This window comes from Hydra viridissima, unplaced genomic scaffold, assembly GCF_058129835.1.
Source record: "Hydra viridissima isolate aposymbiotic clone 2 unplaced genomic scaffold, HvirCarnegie_v1 scaffold_22, whole genome shotgun sequence".
Taxonomy (NCBI): domain Eukaryota; kingdom Metazoa; phylum Cnidaria; class Hydrozoa; order Anthoathecata; family Hydridae; genus Hydra; species Hydra viridissima.
In genome coordinates this window covers 486,743-501,460 of record NW_028324321.1, presented here as the reverse complement: position 1 = coordinate 501,460, position 14,718 = coordinate 486,743, and the positions used below count along the sequence as shown (strand labels likewise).

At 27.3% G+C, this 14,718-nt stretch overlaps 2 protein-coding genes and 1 long non-coding RNA gene across 5 annotated transcripts; 2 read left to right on the top strand and 1 right to left on the bottom strand.

Annotated features, from left to right (window-relative positions):
• The first annotated feature begins 302 nt into the window (after positions 1-302).
• LOC149876326 (general transcription factor II-I repeat domain-containing protein 2-like) lies at positions 303-913 on the top strand. The gene is made up of 2 exons (XM_090075597.1): positions 303-518; positions 641-913. Exons 1-2 carry the CDS (start codon positions 303-305, stop codon positions 911-913), a joined length of 489 nt encoding a protein of 162 aa, XP_089931723.1.
• A 4,491-nt stretch (positions 914-5,404) lies between these two features.
• LOC149876324 (follistatin-related protein 1-like) lies at positions 5,405-14,307 on the top strand. Of its 3 annotated transcripts, none has more exons than XM_090075581.1 (10): positions 5,405-5,501; positions 5,662-5,694; positions 6,018-6,054; positions 6,152-6,376; positions 7,326-7,388; positions 7,598-7,791; positions 7,928-8,063; positions 8,147-8,210; positions 8,316-8,362; positions 14,176-14,304. In XM_090075581.1, exons 2-9 carry the CDS (start codon positions 5,662-5,664, stop codon positions 8,359-8,361), a joined length of 798 nt encoding a protein of 265 aa, XP_089931707.1. In that variant the 5' UTR covers positions 5,405-5,501; the 3' UTR covers position 8,362; positions 14,176-14,304. The 3 variants fall into 3 exon arrangements, with proteins under 3 accessions (XP_089931707.1, XP_089931708.1, XP_089931709.1); XM_090075583.1 differs by having other exon boundaries at positions 5,494-5,576; positions 14,176-14,307; XM_090075582.1 differs by lacking the exon at positions 14,176-14,304 and having other exon boundaries at positions 8,316-9,729.
• LOC149876325 (uncharacterized) lies at positions 6,630-12,404 on the bottom strand. The gene is made up of 3 exons (XR_016448814.1): positions 12,321-12,404; positions 11,263-11,322; positions 6,630-6,784 (listed from the first exon to the last, which is right to left on the bottom strand). It is a non-coding gene; the product is annotated as an uncharacterized LOC149876325 (long non-coding RNA).
• Positions 14,308-14,718: the final 411 nt, after the last annotated feature.

The window sequence follows — 14,718 nt, the reverse complement described above, 5'->3', positions numbered from 1 at the left end:
AAAAATGCATTAGCAAAACTGAAGTCTCAAAAGAGCAAACAACAGCAGACATTTTCAATTGTTCAAGAACATGGAAATAGAGCAACTGAAGCAACATATAAAATTGCTCTCATTCTTGGCAAAGGAGGAAAACCATATAGTGATATTGAAACCTTGAAGGCTTCCTCATTGAAGCAGTGTCATGTATGGATCCAGATAAAGTGGATAAGTATAAGAAGCTTTCGCTTTCTCGGCGAACAACTACGGACCGTCAACATGAGCTTGCTACAAATAGTTCTGAGCAATTAATCTCAATATGTCAAATGGAGGACGCATATTATTCAATTGCTTTAGATGAGTCCTCTGATGTGACTGATTCTGCCCAACTTCTGTTATTTATTCGGGTTATAACTGCAGACATTAAAAGTTATGAAGAATTGTTTGCTTTAGCAACACTAAAAGGAAAAACACGAGGCTGTGATACATTTGCTGCTTTTAAAGAAAAAATTTGTCAGGCTCAACTTCAGTTGAAAAAACTAGTCAGTATTTGTTCTGATGGAGCTCCTTCTATGCGTGGAAAAAATGAAGGGTTCATTGCTTCCTGAAAAAAGAATTGCCTGATACAGATTGTCTGATTACATTTCATTGTATTCTCCATCAGCAAAGTCTTTGTGCAAAAGCTGCTACTTTGGATGACACATTAAAAAAAGTTATAGGGATTGTAAATTATATACGGGCAAATTCTTCACGCCATCGACAGTTTCAAAACCTTTTGCAATCTGATGAAGAAACACATTCTGTGGATCTTCCTTACTCTTCCAAAGTTCGTTGGCTGTCACAAGGATTAGTTCTGCAAAAATTGCTTGAGCTTCGAAAACAAATTGAGGAGTTTTTTACAAGTCAAAAGGAGATCTGTGAGCTTTCTAATCCATAATTTTGTAGAGATACTGCATTCCTCTGCGATCTGATGGCAAAGCATAACATGATGAATAGTTCATTGCAAGGTAAAACTAAGTCAATCATGAAATGCGGCAACAGATTCAGGCATTCAAGAAAAAACTTGTTTTTCTCAAAGATGCTATTTCTAAGTCAAATTTATCAACAGAACATTTGCCAGAACTCACAAAAATTATTCTTAAACAAAAAAATGAGAAAAGGTTAGAAAATAATGATATATCAAGATATGAAACAGTCCTGGATTCTTTGATTACAGAATTTAATGACAGGTTTAAAGACTTTGAAGAACATAATGAAACACCGAAACTAGCTTTTCAGCCTCATCTTGTTGAAATTTCAACAGCTCCAGAATATTTACAGATGGAATTGATTGAGCTTTCTGAGGACAGTATCCTAAAATCTCTCTTTGACAACAAGAAGGATTCATTGGAAATTTGGAAAACTGCAGTTGAGTATCCAAAACTCCATCAAATTGCCAGGCGTCTGAGCTGCTTTGGTACAACCTACTGCTGTGAATCTACGTTTTCACACATGACATTTATCAAGTCTTGTTTAAGGTCACATTTGACCGATGAGCATCTGAAGACCAACTAAAGCTTAAAACTACGAAGATAGTGCCAAATATTCAAGCTCTGGTTCAAAAGAAACAGAATCAGAAAAGTCATCGATAACTTTTGTGATACATGATACATTAAGAAATATTGTGATACATGCGTTAAGAAATATTGTGATACAAGATGCGTTAAGAAATATAGCATTAGTAAGAGTACTATACACCAAATTTGCATATTTATTAGTGCGGCCCCCAAACAATTTTTTTAAGGGTAATGCGGCCCCCAAGCTCAGAAATGTTCCCCACCCCTGACTTAGAAAAATAGTTATAAATACCAAGAGTTCTTTGTATAATTATCTCTCGGGTGGCTCTGTACGAGATGTTTCATGGCAAAATTGACGATGCTTTGCCTAACGTCTTTCACTATACTTGCCACGTCGTCTGCTGCACCTCTGGTTTGTAATTGGCCATTTCTATGAATGCATGCATTCCTGAAAGCGTTTGAAAAGCTGAACCACGAGAGAGGAGGTGGTTCCCATACAGTTTTAGAAGAATGCCACAATGATCAGTACTAGAATATGATGTCTGCAAGCCAGCGATAACAACTCTTAAGTTTCTGCTATGGATGGACGCGGGCACCAAATATCCGACCAGTGTTCGAATTAGTCCGTATCAAGATATATTTCGGATCAGGCTGTGGAGTCTGTAAGCCGCTGTTCCGACTTCTTGATTTTATCATGGACCAACTCCATACTTAACTTTACCGACTCCGACTTCATAAGTAACCAATTTGAAACAACAAATTTACTGTAGTAAAATGTTAACATTAGCTATTTCATAACCATGATATAAATAATCCAACCATTTAGTGCTTTAAACAATATTTATTAGAAAAAAATTTCTGAACAAACAACTTTTCTGAATTCTTGTTATGCAATAAACTCTTATGCAGTCACTAATAAAATTATGAATTTGTCAAAATCATGTTTGAAACATTGTCAGTTGGATAGAACAAATTTGTTCTTCTTTAAGTTCATATTCTTGAATAATCTTTTTCACCAAGACCTGGAAAAATTCGCTGGTATGATTAGCATTGGTATCTTTTACTGCCAATGCCTAGGTAACTACTTCATTTTTTTTTCAAAAACAAATCGGACATTGATTGCAAAACAGTTCACTCTGTTAAGAAACACAAAGCGTCCCTTGAGACATTCATTAAGTTCTTCTTTTTGTTTAACAACCTCTTCAATCACTAATTTTTAATACTCTCTCTCTCTCTCTCTCTCTCTCTCTCTCTCTCTCCAGAGAAACAAAGTTAGTTGAATACTTAGTCTTTCTAATGCAAAGTTAATTGAATACTTACAGTCCTTCTGTTTTGTGAAGCAGTTCTTTTGTGCTTGGTGGTGGCACACCTAGCTTTCTACTAAGAATATGCAGCACAGTGTCAAACAGTTTAAGTCAGGGGTTGGGGCATCATGAAGTTTTTAGTTTAAGGGATGGTAGAGGAGAGCCCAGGGGAGGTGATTTATGATTCTCAATGATAAGCAGCAAAATACCCTATTGCTTATCACTGTTTTAAAGGTCTTAAACTAACATGTCAAACTCCTTGCACTCCAGTTGTACAATTCCCATTATATCTGGATATCCTACAGCTATCAGAGCATCCTGGGACTTGTAGTTTTGTAACAACTGGAGGGCTACAGATTGGTGCTTGTACTTTACACTGACAGAATATAAAATATTTTAATGAGAAACATCTATAAAATCTGTATAAAAATTATGAAACTTTGTGAGCTGCTGACCTCTTTTTCTTTTCGGTGTTCGAAATGTTATACTTCCAAAAGCCTCATCACACGTATTATTCTGAGTTTCTATCTTCTCTGTGTCTTATTTAATATTTTGATTAAATCTGTCAACCCGCACACTGCAAAGCATTTAAAAAAAGTCTTGCAGCCTTAAAATTACAGGCATAATGTTGAAACATTTTTTTAATCTTAGAGTTAATAAAACAAAAAGCAATTTACAGGCTGTTCGAAACCAAGTCATTTACTTACAGTTGATTTCATCAAATTCATGTAATTTTTATAGGTTAAAAATTGAAGAACAAATGTTCAGTTCTCATTCCACCTTTTTTTTTTTTTTCTAATTAAATTTACCTACATTTTCAACTACCAAATATTTAAAACTGTAACTACATACATTACAGCATCATTCAGATCATTATCACGCATGTGAAAAGCTGCCCCCCCCCCCCTCTCCCCTACATTACAGTGTCATTCAGATTATTGTAGATCCCCGAAGTCACTAGAAATAACAGATTTATTTGAGCGTTAAAAGAATTTTTTAAGAAAGTTAAAGAGTTCCACAATATTTATTCATCAAACAAATTTTAACTAGCACATCCCCCTAAAATGCAATTATATTTTCTCCGTATAAATTAGTGAGACTTCGCAAATTTTACCTTTTACGAAGAATGTTTGAATTTAAAAATCGATTTTCGTTATACGATAATACGATACGATAAAAATGGAATCAATAAAAAGGTTTCTAAACTAAACAAATTTAGCGAATATTCGTTCATATCAAATTGCAAAAACCAAACTTACAAAATCACACAATGAGATGCCTATTAGACAAAAACAAGTCAAGAGGTCGATAAAAGTCTTTTAATAAGAGGTCCTGTAAATTTTTGTAATATAAAAGATATGTCTTCTTTAACCAAACTGAGAAATTTTTGTTTCTAAAAATGTGCCATTTGCAACGTTTAAAAAAAGAACTTCTCAATAGGTGTTCCTCGGTGTAAAAATATTTTTAGCAAAAGAAAAAAAGAGTAATTTAGTACTTGAAAGTTAACTAAATGCTATCTAGTTACAACCCTTTCGTTATTTTTCATTTAATGAACAAATAAAGAAAAAAAGCACTTAATTTTCTAAGTTGTCTTAAATTTCTAGTCTGAAAATTTCGAGAAAGTTAAAAACATTTTTTTACTTCCGGGGGATGACGGGATGCTTTATATCAAATTTTCAAAAAGTAGGATGGTTTCTACATGCTGTTTATTATTCACATTAAAACTGTGCAATGAACTTGAATAAACGGTTAAACTAGACTTTTCTAAACTAAACAATTCCTTGCCCACTTTAATGCTAAATAAGTTATAATGATTTTTCGATTTCAATTTTAGATTGCGGTACTTATATATATAAAAAAAAAATTACCTGACAATTAATTGAAATAAAAAATGTGGTATTTCTAGGATCTTGTATTGAAAAAAAATGACAAAAAAAAAAGAAATATAATCAATGAATTTCTTTTCTTTTTATTTTTTTTTTAATTTAAAACTCATACTTCATCAAAGGAACCTTTTTAGATTATCTTTTTTTTTTTAATTATCTTTTTTAATATCTTTTTTTAGCAAACCTGTACATGAAATTGTTAATGAAACTTGGTTACCAGGCTTCCTGGAAAATTCATCTTCAGTCAACTGTTGGTTAAATTGTTTTCACTTTATGAAGAATATTTTAACTAAATTAAAAATGTTAAATGTTTTAAAAATGTTTTTTTTTTTTTAATTATCTAATTAAATAAAATTGTATATTCTATCATATTTATAATTATTTAAAAACTCAAGCTTTATTTCTAATTAAAAATAGTTAAAAATTTTATTTCATTCAAAATAGTAATTATTTGAATCTCTTTTTTTCTTCTAAACTTTTTTTAAATGAAGAAGGTTTATTAAAGTATTAATTAAAAAAATTCAAAATTTTAAAAGATCCATCAAAATTTGAACAAGAAAAAATCTTCTGAAACACACAAAAAAAAAAACAAAAAAAAAAACAAAAACAAAATCAAGATATAATCAAACAAAGTTTAACTGTGACATCCTGTAGCACAACATCTACACAAATGAACAAATCACAGCGTGTTTGTTTATTTGCGCTGTCCTCATTTCTCTTAATTTATGCGGTTATCAAGGGAATAAAATTTCATTGGAAAAAGTAATCAACAATTTAAAGTAAGTTTATTAACTTTTTTTTTCTGGTTGAAGATTTTAAAACGTCCTAAGATTTTTTGAGTTGACTTTAAATTGGTAAATTTTTAATCATAAACGTTAAAGAGATAAAAATAGGATATAAATATTAGAATTATTTAAAAAATGTTATTCTTTTTTACAGATGCAGTTGTATATTCTTCTGGTTTTTGCTCTAGTAAGTAAATTCTTTAATGTCCACACGCGAACTTAACACTAAAATCGTTTTAGAGATTTTAATACTAGCGTTTTATCGGTTATAAGTTTGTGAACGGATTAATAAGTTGTTTATTTTCTTTAACTTTATTTACTCAAAAATTTGTTGTCTTTTTTTGTATAATTTATAAAAATAATAAATTTATATAAATAATAAATTAAACTTCGTGAATTTGTTTCTTTTTTATTATGAATCAAAACTAATCAATGTCCAAATTAACGATTAGCAGCTTTAGTTAAAAATTTCAATTTGTAATTAAAGCTGGTAACAACTTATCTTTTTAGGGTGGCATACAAACAAAAAGAATATGGAATACTAAAAGTACGATGTTTCCATTTTAAATATATATATATATATATATATATATATATATATATATATATATATATATATATATATGAGTTTTTTGTATTGATAGATAAAGAACAGCAGTCATGTGATGTGGTATTTTGCGCTCAGGGGCAAGAATGCATGGAAAGTAACGGTAAAGCAGAATGCCGATGCATTCGATCGTGTTTTGAAGAAACTTCCTTTGTTTGTGGAAGTAACAGAAAAACATATAGCAGCAGGTGTGAACTTTTTAAAGATGCATGCGTTAAGAACGAATCGATAACCTTAGTGGCAACAACGTCCTGCGAGGAAGGTAGTATTTTGGGCCAAGAATGTGCCCATTTGAATATGCCCATTTGAATGTGCCCATTTGAATGTGCCCATTTAAATGTGCTCATTTAAATATGCTCATTCAATTCTGTTCATTTGTGTGCAATCCATGTGAGTGCGCTCAAAACGATATAAAATCAGCGTAAGATTATAATCATATTTAACTATTATAATTAAACTCGAAATTATAATTACACTTCAAATTAAATAAAAATATACAATTTGTTGATATTTGTACTTTGCTTCTCTTTTATCAAAAATGTAATTTAAAAAACTCTTTCCTCATTAACTGAGTAGACAACAATCAAATCATTTAGAATGCTTCTTGGCAGATGATTTTGTTCTTCACTTCCTTGCAAATCTGAGCGGAGAGATCATTGTACACATTAGCCTGCAATAATTTAAAATATTTTATATTCAATACAAAAACACTTTGTAATTGAATATAAAGTTGTTCTAGAACTTTTCACTTAGAAACTGTATTAAAATGTATCTTGATTATTTTTAAAAATATTTAACGATAGGAAAAAAACGTCGGTTACAAAAGCAAGCACAAATTTGCTTTACCCCAGCAGTATTATTTAATAATAATAATAATAATAATAATAATGATAATAATAATAATAATAATAATAATAATAATAATAATAATAATAATAATAATAATAATAATAATAATAATAATAATAATAATAATAATAATAATAATAATAATAATAATAATAATAATAATAATAATAATAGTTTATATTTTATATTTTATTTAATGAAGATGATTTTCTCTCTACATAAATGATAACACATTCGACCAACATTCCACGAAACTCATATTTGGTAAAATTAAAAAACTAATATCTCAATTATATAATATTATATAATAATTATATAATAAATCTCAATTCCTTTTTTATATAAAATAACTTTTTTTTCAGATGACAAAGCGAAGAAAGAAATCAGCAAACAAATTGAAATGGATAAAAGCAAGCCAAAACCTGGTGAGTTCTGAGTCTCATCAATGGAGTAAAACTGGAGATTTTTTTTTTTTAATGAAAAGCAGAAAAGTCACTTTTAGATTATTTATTTTTAAATTTGTGCATAAAAACTTAAATAAGATATTTATTCAGTTCTCCTAAATAAAACTCACGCGCATTTTTTTAAAGTATGGCAAACACTAGTAGTTTATTTGTTTACTATATATTTCCAGTTGTTTGTTTACAAAAAGATCGTGATGAGTTGCGATTATCACTCATAAATCACCTTGAGAGCATAAAAACTCGTGCAAGGCAAACATATAAAGATCAACTTCAAAGATTTTTTTATTCTCATGACAGAGATGTGAACGGAGCGTTAGATATGTTTGAATTAATGAAACTATTAGAAGGGGAGCTACCGGCCGATGTAATTTTTAAAGTTTTTTGTTTGATCCATCTAGCGCCTTTAATAAGCTAGAGACACAATGTCAACCCTACTTTTTTTTCTTTATTTCAGATTTTTTTAATAAAACTGTTTTGTTTTTTTTCCCCATATTTTTTAGATCACCAGCAACCCAACTTTTAGAAAAATTTGTGTTGGAGAGATGATGTCATCGACAGACGACAACTTTGACGACAAACTTAGCTTGGAAGAATTTTTTAAATGTTTCGCTCCAGATTTTCACCCGACTCATGATAGTAAACAATATTTTTTTGTAACAAATAAATTTTCATTTAGTTTGTTATAATGATACATCCTTTAAACTGATAAATAATTCTAGATTGCGAACTAGAAGGTAAAGTGTATGAAGATGGTGACGATGTGTTGCAAAATTGCAACACATGGTAAGTCTTCGCTTATTGACTTTTGTAAGTTATTTTCATGGTCAATTGAATGATTTGTATTTCAATTTCAACATTATGTATCTCTTTAAATTTGTTATTTCTTAGTAAATGCTCTTGTGGAAAATGGATATGTACGTCGCGTGCTTGTTGAAGTAAGTTGTCGCTCACCACTTACTATTTTGGATCCCATGATATTCGTGGGATGGAGCAACATTTCATAACTGTTTCACGCTTTCCTTTTTTAAACTTTATTTTTTTAAAATTCTTTTGTTATTTTATGTTATCTAGTTTTTTCCTTTTACGTTGACATTAAGCTGCATTATTTTCAGTGTCATACAAAACTGATTCTTTATTAATGCACTAGGGTTATTAAATTCAATATTCCATTCTTTAAAACTACTTAAAACAATAGGAATAAAGGTATGGCTAAAAAAATTTTTTTTAAATTTTTTGTTTCCAATGACACCATAAGTGTAGAAATCACATACCACATTTTTAAACAGAAAATACCATTAGAAAGTATTATAATTTAAAAAGATCCACCCACCCTCAACCCATCTCCCCCTCCCTCAGCTAAAAACTATTTTCTCGTATCTTTTTCTATCTTTAGATAGGTACAGTTTAAGGTAACACAGCTTCAATTAATTCCTGGTATTACTTTGCTAACTATATGCATGCTTGTTACAAAATCTTTATATTAAATAAGATGTTTGTTACCTGACTTTTGATGTTTTATAAACTTCTTTTGGTTGCCTAACTTATAAGATTTTTTATTTGTTTCTAATTAAATTAAATATCAAATTGTTGTTTGATGAGACTAAAACCCAGATGTCTTAAAATAGTCATCTTTTAGAGTTGAATAAGAAAGATTGGGAATCAAATTTGGTGAGGTTTGAAAAAAAATGAAAAAAAGAAAGTATACAAGGTTGTTGACCTTTGTAACTTTCTTGTATTGATTTACATTTTACCAACTTGTGTGTTAAGACTTTACCAGCTTGTTAAATGTAACTGATAAAAATTGAGAATGGTTATACCAGGAAGATAGGGATTTGAAATCTTCAGATGTCAAAAAATGGTAGAGCTGGCTACTGTATTACAATTGAAGATATTTTATCTTAAGAGTTCATCCTAGAAATAAAAGTTCATCCTTGAAGTCTTAGTCTCAAGGAAGAATTCATTGCGGATCTTCCACTAAGTTGTATAATCAGGATAACTTTTCAAAGATCACTTAAAAACAATAATAACTTTAAGGAATTTTCGGTGTGTTGAACCAGTATCAACTCCAATTTAACCTCATCAATGGATTTAAAGTCATGCATTGTATTTTTGTACTTTTTATTAAAAAGCCTTTTTTCGTGCATATAAATTTATCAAAGGCTGACATTTTTTAAAAGTTGACTCATGCAATTCGTATTTTCTTTATTTTTGCATAAAAACTCCACGAAAAAATGTGCATGGGGATGATGACGAAAAAATGTCCATATTTGGTCATATCCAGCAGTTTTAGAGACAACAAAAATTATTACCATAAATTCATATGATAAATAGCCTTTATAATCTTTTACTATTTACAGTTTTTACATCGGTTTGATGCACCAGTCGAAAAACTAAAGGCTGAAACGTAACATAACTTCATCAATAATAAATTGAAGAAAGTTATATTTGTGTTTTGTAAACACAATAAAATTGTAGTTTAGCATCCTGGGACATAATGTGTCAAGTGTTTTTTATACTAACTGGTTGTTAAGATTTTTAACGGATGTTTCTACACGGTCATTCAGAAGCGCCAAGTTATTATACGCAAGCGCAGTAGTAACTTTAAAAAAAGTCAAATTTTGATAATGGCTACGGTCCGTAGCAACGAATTTTTTTATTTAGTTGACTGATTATTTATACATGTTTTCACATTAATCAACATTTTAAACTCTTTCTAAAACTGAAATCATAATAAGCATATCTCAGTTGCATAAGAAAATGAATCAAATAAGCTTAAGACTATATCAAAAAGTTTAAAGTTGCGCTTTTCTAAGTAAATTAACATTCTTGAATATGCTGATTTGTTTACACTCTTAAAAACACATTATCTAATTTTCTGAGCGTAGAAATTTAATAATTTTTTCGTTTTAAGTTAGATAAATTGTGTCTAGATTTGAAACTGTATTCATATCTGAGATTACAATTTTTTTTTGTGTTAAAATATATAGTTCTTCTGACTTATAAATTTTACTATCTATGACAGAGTGTATTTTACTATCTATGACAGTTAGATACCCAGTATCCCAATGACATAGTCTATGTTCAATTCTTAATTTATAATTAAGTAGAGCTATATTAAAATTAATAATAATACAGGGTTCATGGCACTCAGGGAAAACCTGGAAAACCAGGGAAAAGTTTTTAAAATTTAGAAAATCAGGGAATACCAAGAAAAGTCAGGGAATTTTTCTTGAAAATCTTGAAAATCAGGGAAAACTCAAGGAATATTTTTTATTTTAATATTCAGATTGAAGTAACTTTACAGTATCCAGTTTTTAAATCTTTTTTAATATTAAAAGTTGCTCTATACAGTGGCTTTATAACATTTATAATAAATAGTAGCTATATTAGATAAATGAATTACTATAGTAACTATATGTTTTGGGAACAAGGATTCAGTTGCAAAAGTAATATATCCTTCAACATAAACAGGGAAAACTATATACTTTCCACCGCATGAACTCAGGGAAAAAATATTTAAAAATATAGGAAAAGCAGGGAATTATCAGAGGAAAATGGATTTTCAAAACTGCCATGAACCCTGTAATAATAATTGTATTATTATTATATTGTGGTTTTGTCTTAGTGAAGCTACTGCAATGTTTGCACTTGCTCCACTATGACAAAACCACACATGTAATATGGTAGTAATACTAGTCTAATATTACTACCATACAATATATTTGTGTTTATATATAATAAATAAAAATAGTAAGCAAATCTATTCAAGATTAATAATAAAAAATGTGTATAAGCTACGCAAATCAAAGGTGGGCTTTAATTTGCCACATCCTACCATTATACAGATTCAGGAAAGCAGCTGGTAGAACTATCACTTGGCATTAACTTTGAGTATCTGAATGTAAAGTGAAAAATGTGTTATGCTCTATCAAAGTTAAAGATTTAATATTACTAAACTGTAGCCATTTATCATTATTATTTTTTTCATAACAAACTTTATTTATGAGGTTTGTTTTTAATACCTCTAAACTTAAGTTATTGATAGTTATATATATTTTGATATTTGATTACAAATTTATTTAACTAAAATAATATTTGCTATAATTAGGCTGATGTATCAGAAACAAAGGAAATATATTGTTACAGAACTAATCGTAAACATTTTGTTGCCAAAGTTTGAAAAATACCTCTGAGGTTCACCATTCCACCCTCTATACACACACACACACTCACACACACACACACACACACACACACACACACACACACACACACACAAACACAGAGAGAGAGAGTTTATTATTAGTATATATATATATATATATATATATATATATATATATATATATATATATATATATATATATATATATATATATATATATATATATATATATATATATATATATATATATATATATAGTCCAGTATTTTATCAACTCATAATTTATTTTTAAATTAGTAGAAGCAAATTTATATATACTTGCTAAAACTGTTTAAAAGTCTTATGAAAGCATTATAATGATTTTTTTTTATAATAATATTAGCATAATTGTATACAATGCTACAACTGTTTATAAGTTTTCAAGAAATTATTGTAATGATTTATTGATATTTTTGCAATATTTTAATACAAATTTATTAATACTACCAGTTATTTTATACTTTTACTTATAAATGGAGACTAAGTCTTTATAAATTGTTATAAAAACTAATTATTGGGAAAAGAACAAGATTATTTAATTTAAAACTCCATAATTATAGTTTTATAATTATGGAGTTCTTATTAGCATATGTTATGTTTTGAAAATTTTTGATTTTTGTAAGGAAGTAGTTTAATAAGTTACACATTGATTAAATTTAACATTTATCTGTACTAAAATGATTAATTACGTCATATTGTTCAAAGGCAATATGACATGATTTCCATCATGTAAAGTGATCTTTCCAAGATCCACAGCCATTTTGAAAATATCTATAAAATAAATGATTTTAACAAAAATTAAAAGAATTGTCTTATTTATTAGAATATATATATATACATATATATATATATATATATATATATATATATATATATATATATATATATATATATATATATATATATATATAATATATATATATATATATATATATATATATATATATATATATATATATATATATATAAACACAAATATATATATATATATAAATACAAATATATATATATAAATATATATATATATATATATATATATATATATATATATATAAACACAAATATATATATATATATATAAATACATATATATATAAATATATATATATAAATATATATATATATATATATATATATATATATATATATATATATATATATATATATATATATATATATAAACACAAATATATTATATGGTAGTAATATTAGACTAGTACTACTACCATATAATATGTGTGGTTTTGTCATAGTGGAGCAAGTGCAAACATTGCAGTAGCTTCACTAAGACAAAACCACAATATAATAATAATACAATTATTATTACAGGGTTCATGGCAGTTTTGAAAATCCATTTTCCTCTGATAATTCCCTGCTTTTCCTATATTTTTAAATATTTTTTCCCTGAGTTCATGCGGTGGAAAGTATATAGTTTTCCCTGAGTGCCATGAACCCTGTATTATTATTAATTTTAATATAGCTCTACTTAATTATAAATTAAGAATTGAACATAGACTATGTCATTGGGATACTGGGTATCTAACTGTCATAGATAGTAAAATACACTCTGTCATAGATAGTAAAATTTATAAGTCAGAAGAACTATATATTTTAACACAAAAAAAAATTGTAATCTCAGATATGAATACAGTTTCAAATCTAGACACAATTTATCTAACTTAAAACGAAAAAATTATTAAATTTCTACGCTCAGAAAATTAGATAATGTGTTTTTAAGAGTGTAAACAAATCAGCATATTCAAGAATGTTAATTTACTTAGAAAAGCGCAACTTTAAACTGTTTGATATAATATTAATCTTATTTGACTCATTTTCTTATGCAACTGAGATATACTTATTATGATTTCAGTTTTAGAAAGAGTTTAAAATGTTGATTAATGTGAAAACATGTATAAATAATCAGTCAACTAAAGAAAAAAATTCGTTGCTACGGACCGTAGCCATTATTAAAATTTGACTTTTTTAAAGTTACTACTGCGCTTGCGTATAATAACTTGGCGCTTTTTGGTAAAGTTTGAATGACCGTGTCTAATGATCCTTTGTAATGTGTTTTTTTTTTTTAAAAAAAAAATAACAGTATTATTAAAGTAGACTTTAATTGTTTATTTTTTTATGAGCCGAATGGCTCTCAAGTCTTAATTACTCATTATTATTATTATTATTATTATTATTGTTATTATTATTATTATTATTATTATTATCATTATTATTATTATTATTATTATTATTATTATTGTTATTATTATTATTATTATTATTATTATTATTATTATTATTATTATTATTATTATTATTATTATTATCATTATTATTATTATTATTATTATTATTATTATTATTATTATTATTATTATTATTATTATTATTATTATCATTATTATTATTATTATTATTATTATTATTATTATTATTGTTATTATTATTATTATTATTATTATTATTATTATTATTATTATTATTATTATTATTATTATTATTATCATTATTATTATTATTATTATTATTGTTGTATTTTGTTTTTAGATTTAAAGAAAGAGAATTGAATATGAACGAGTTTTTAAAAGAAAGAAAATTAAAGTTGAGCGAGTTGTTAAAAGAAAGAAAAAAAATTATGTAAGAAAATTAAAAAGCAAAAAAAAAAAAAAAAAAAAAAAGTGTTATCCAAACTGTTATTCAAATGTTTAACTATGGTAACTATGGTAGGCATTTTATCACAGAATTCAGTAGAATTAAACTAAGTACCATCTTGTTTATTATTCCAATGTTTTGCTCCGGTAGCCATTTCATAAAAAAAAAGAAGACTATACATTATAATAAATATATTCATTAATTCTATTCAATGATTGTAGAACGATTCCGGTTTGTCTGAGAAATACCCATTTACGGCTGGAATGGTTTCTTTGTTAAATGTAAAAACGCTTAACCAGCAGGCAATTCTTTTTATTTTGGAAATATATAATAGTCAATAGAGAGCAATTTTGAGGAATACAATAGATAATTATGCAGCTTTTATTTTTATTCATTGATTTTAGCGATTGTCAAAACGCTTTTGTGAGCTGATGTCAC

What these genes read in the sequence shown, in the direction of transcription:
- LOC149876326 (XM_090075597.1), top strand. Translation starts at nt 303, where the DNA reads ATGGAGGACGCATATTATTCAATTGCTTTAGATGAGTCCTCTGATGTG. An exon ending in AACTTCAGTTGAAAAAACTA is followed by an intron (nt 519 to 640) that starts GTCAGTATTTGT and finishes ATTCTCCATCAG; the next exon opens with CAAAGTCTTTGTGCAAAAGC.
- LOC149876324 (XM_090075583.1), top strand. Translation starts at nt 5,662, where the DNA reads ATGCAGTTGTATATTCTTCTGGTTTTTGCTCTA. An exon ending in AACAACGTCCTGCGAGGAAG is followed by an intron (nt 6,377 to 7,325) that starts GTAGTATTTTGG and finishes CTTTTTTTTCAG; the next exon opens with ATGACAAAGCGAAGAAAGAA. An exon ending in AAGGGGAGCTACCGGCCGAT is followed by an intron (nt 7,792 to 7,927) that starts GTAATTTTTAAA and finishes CATATTTTTTAG; the next exon opens with ATCACCAGCAACCCAACTTT.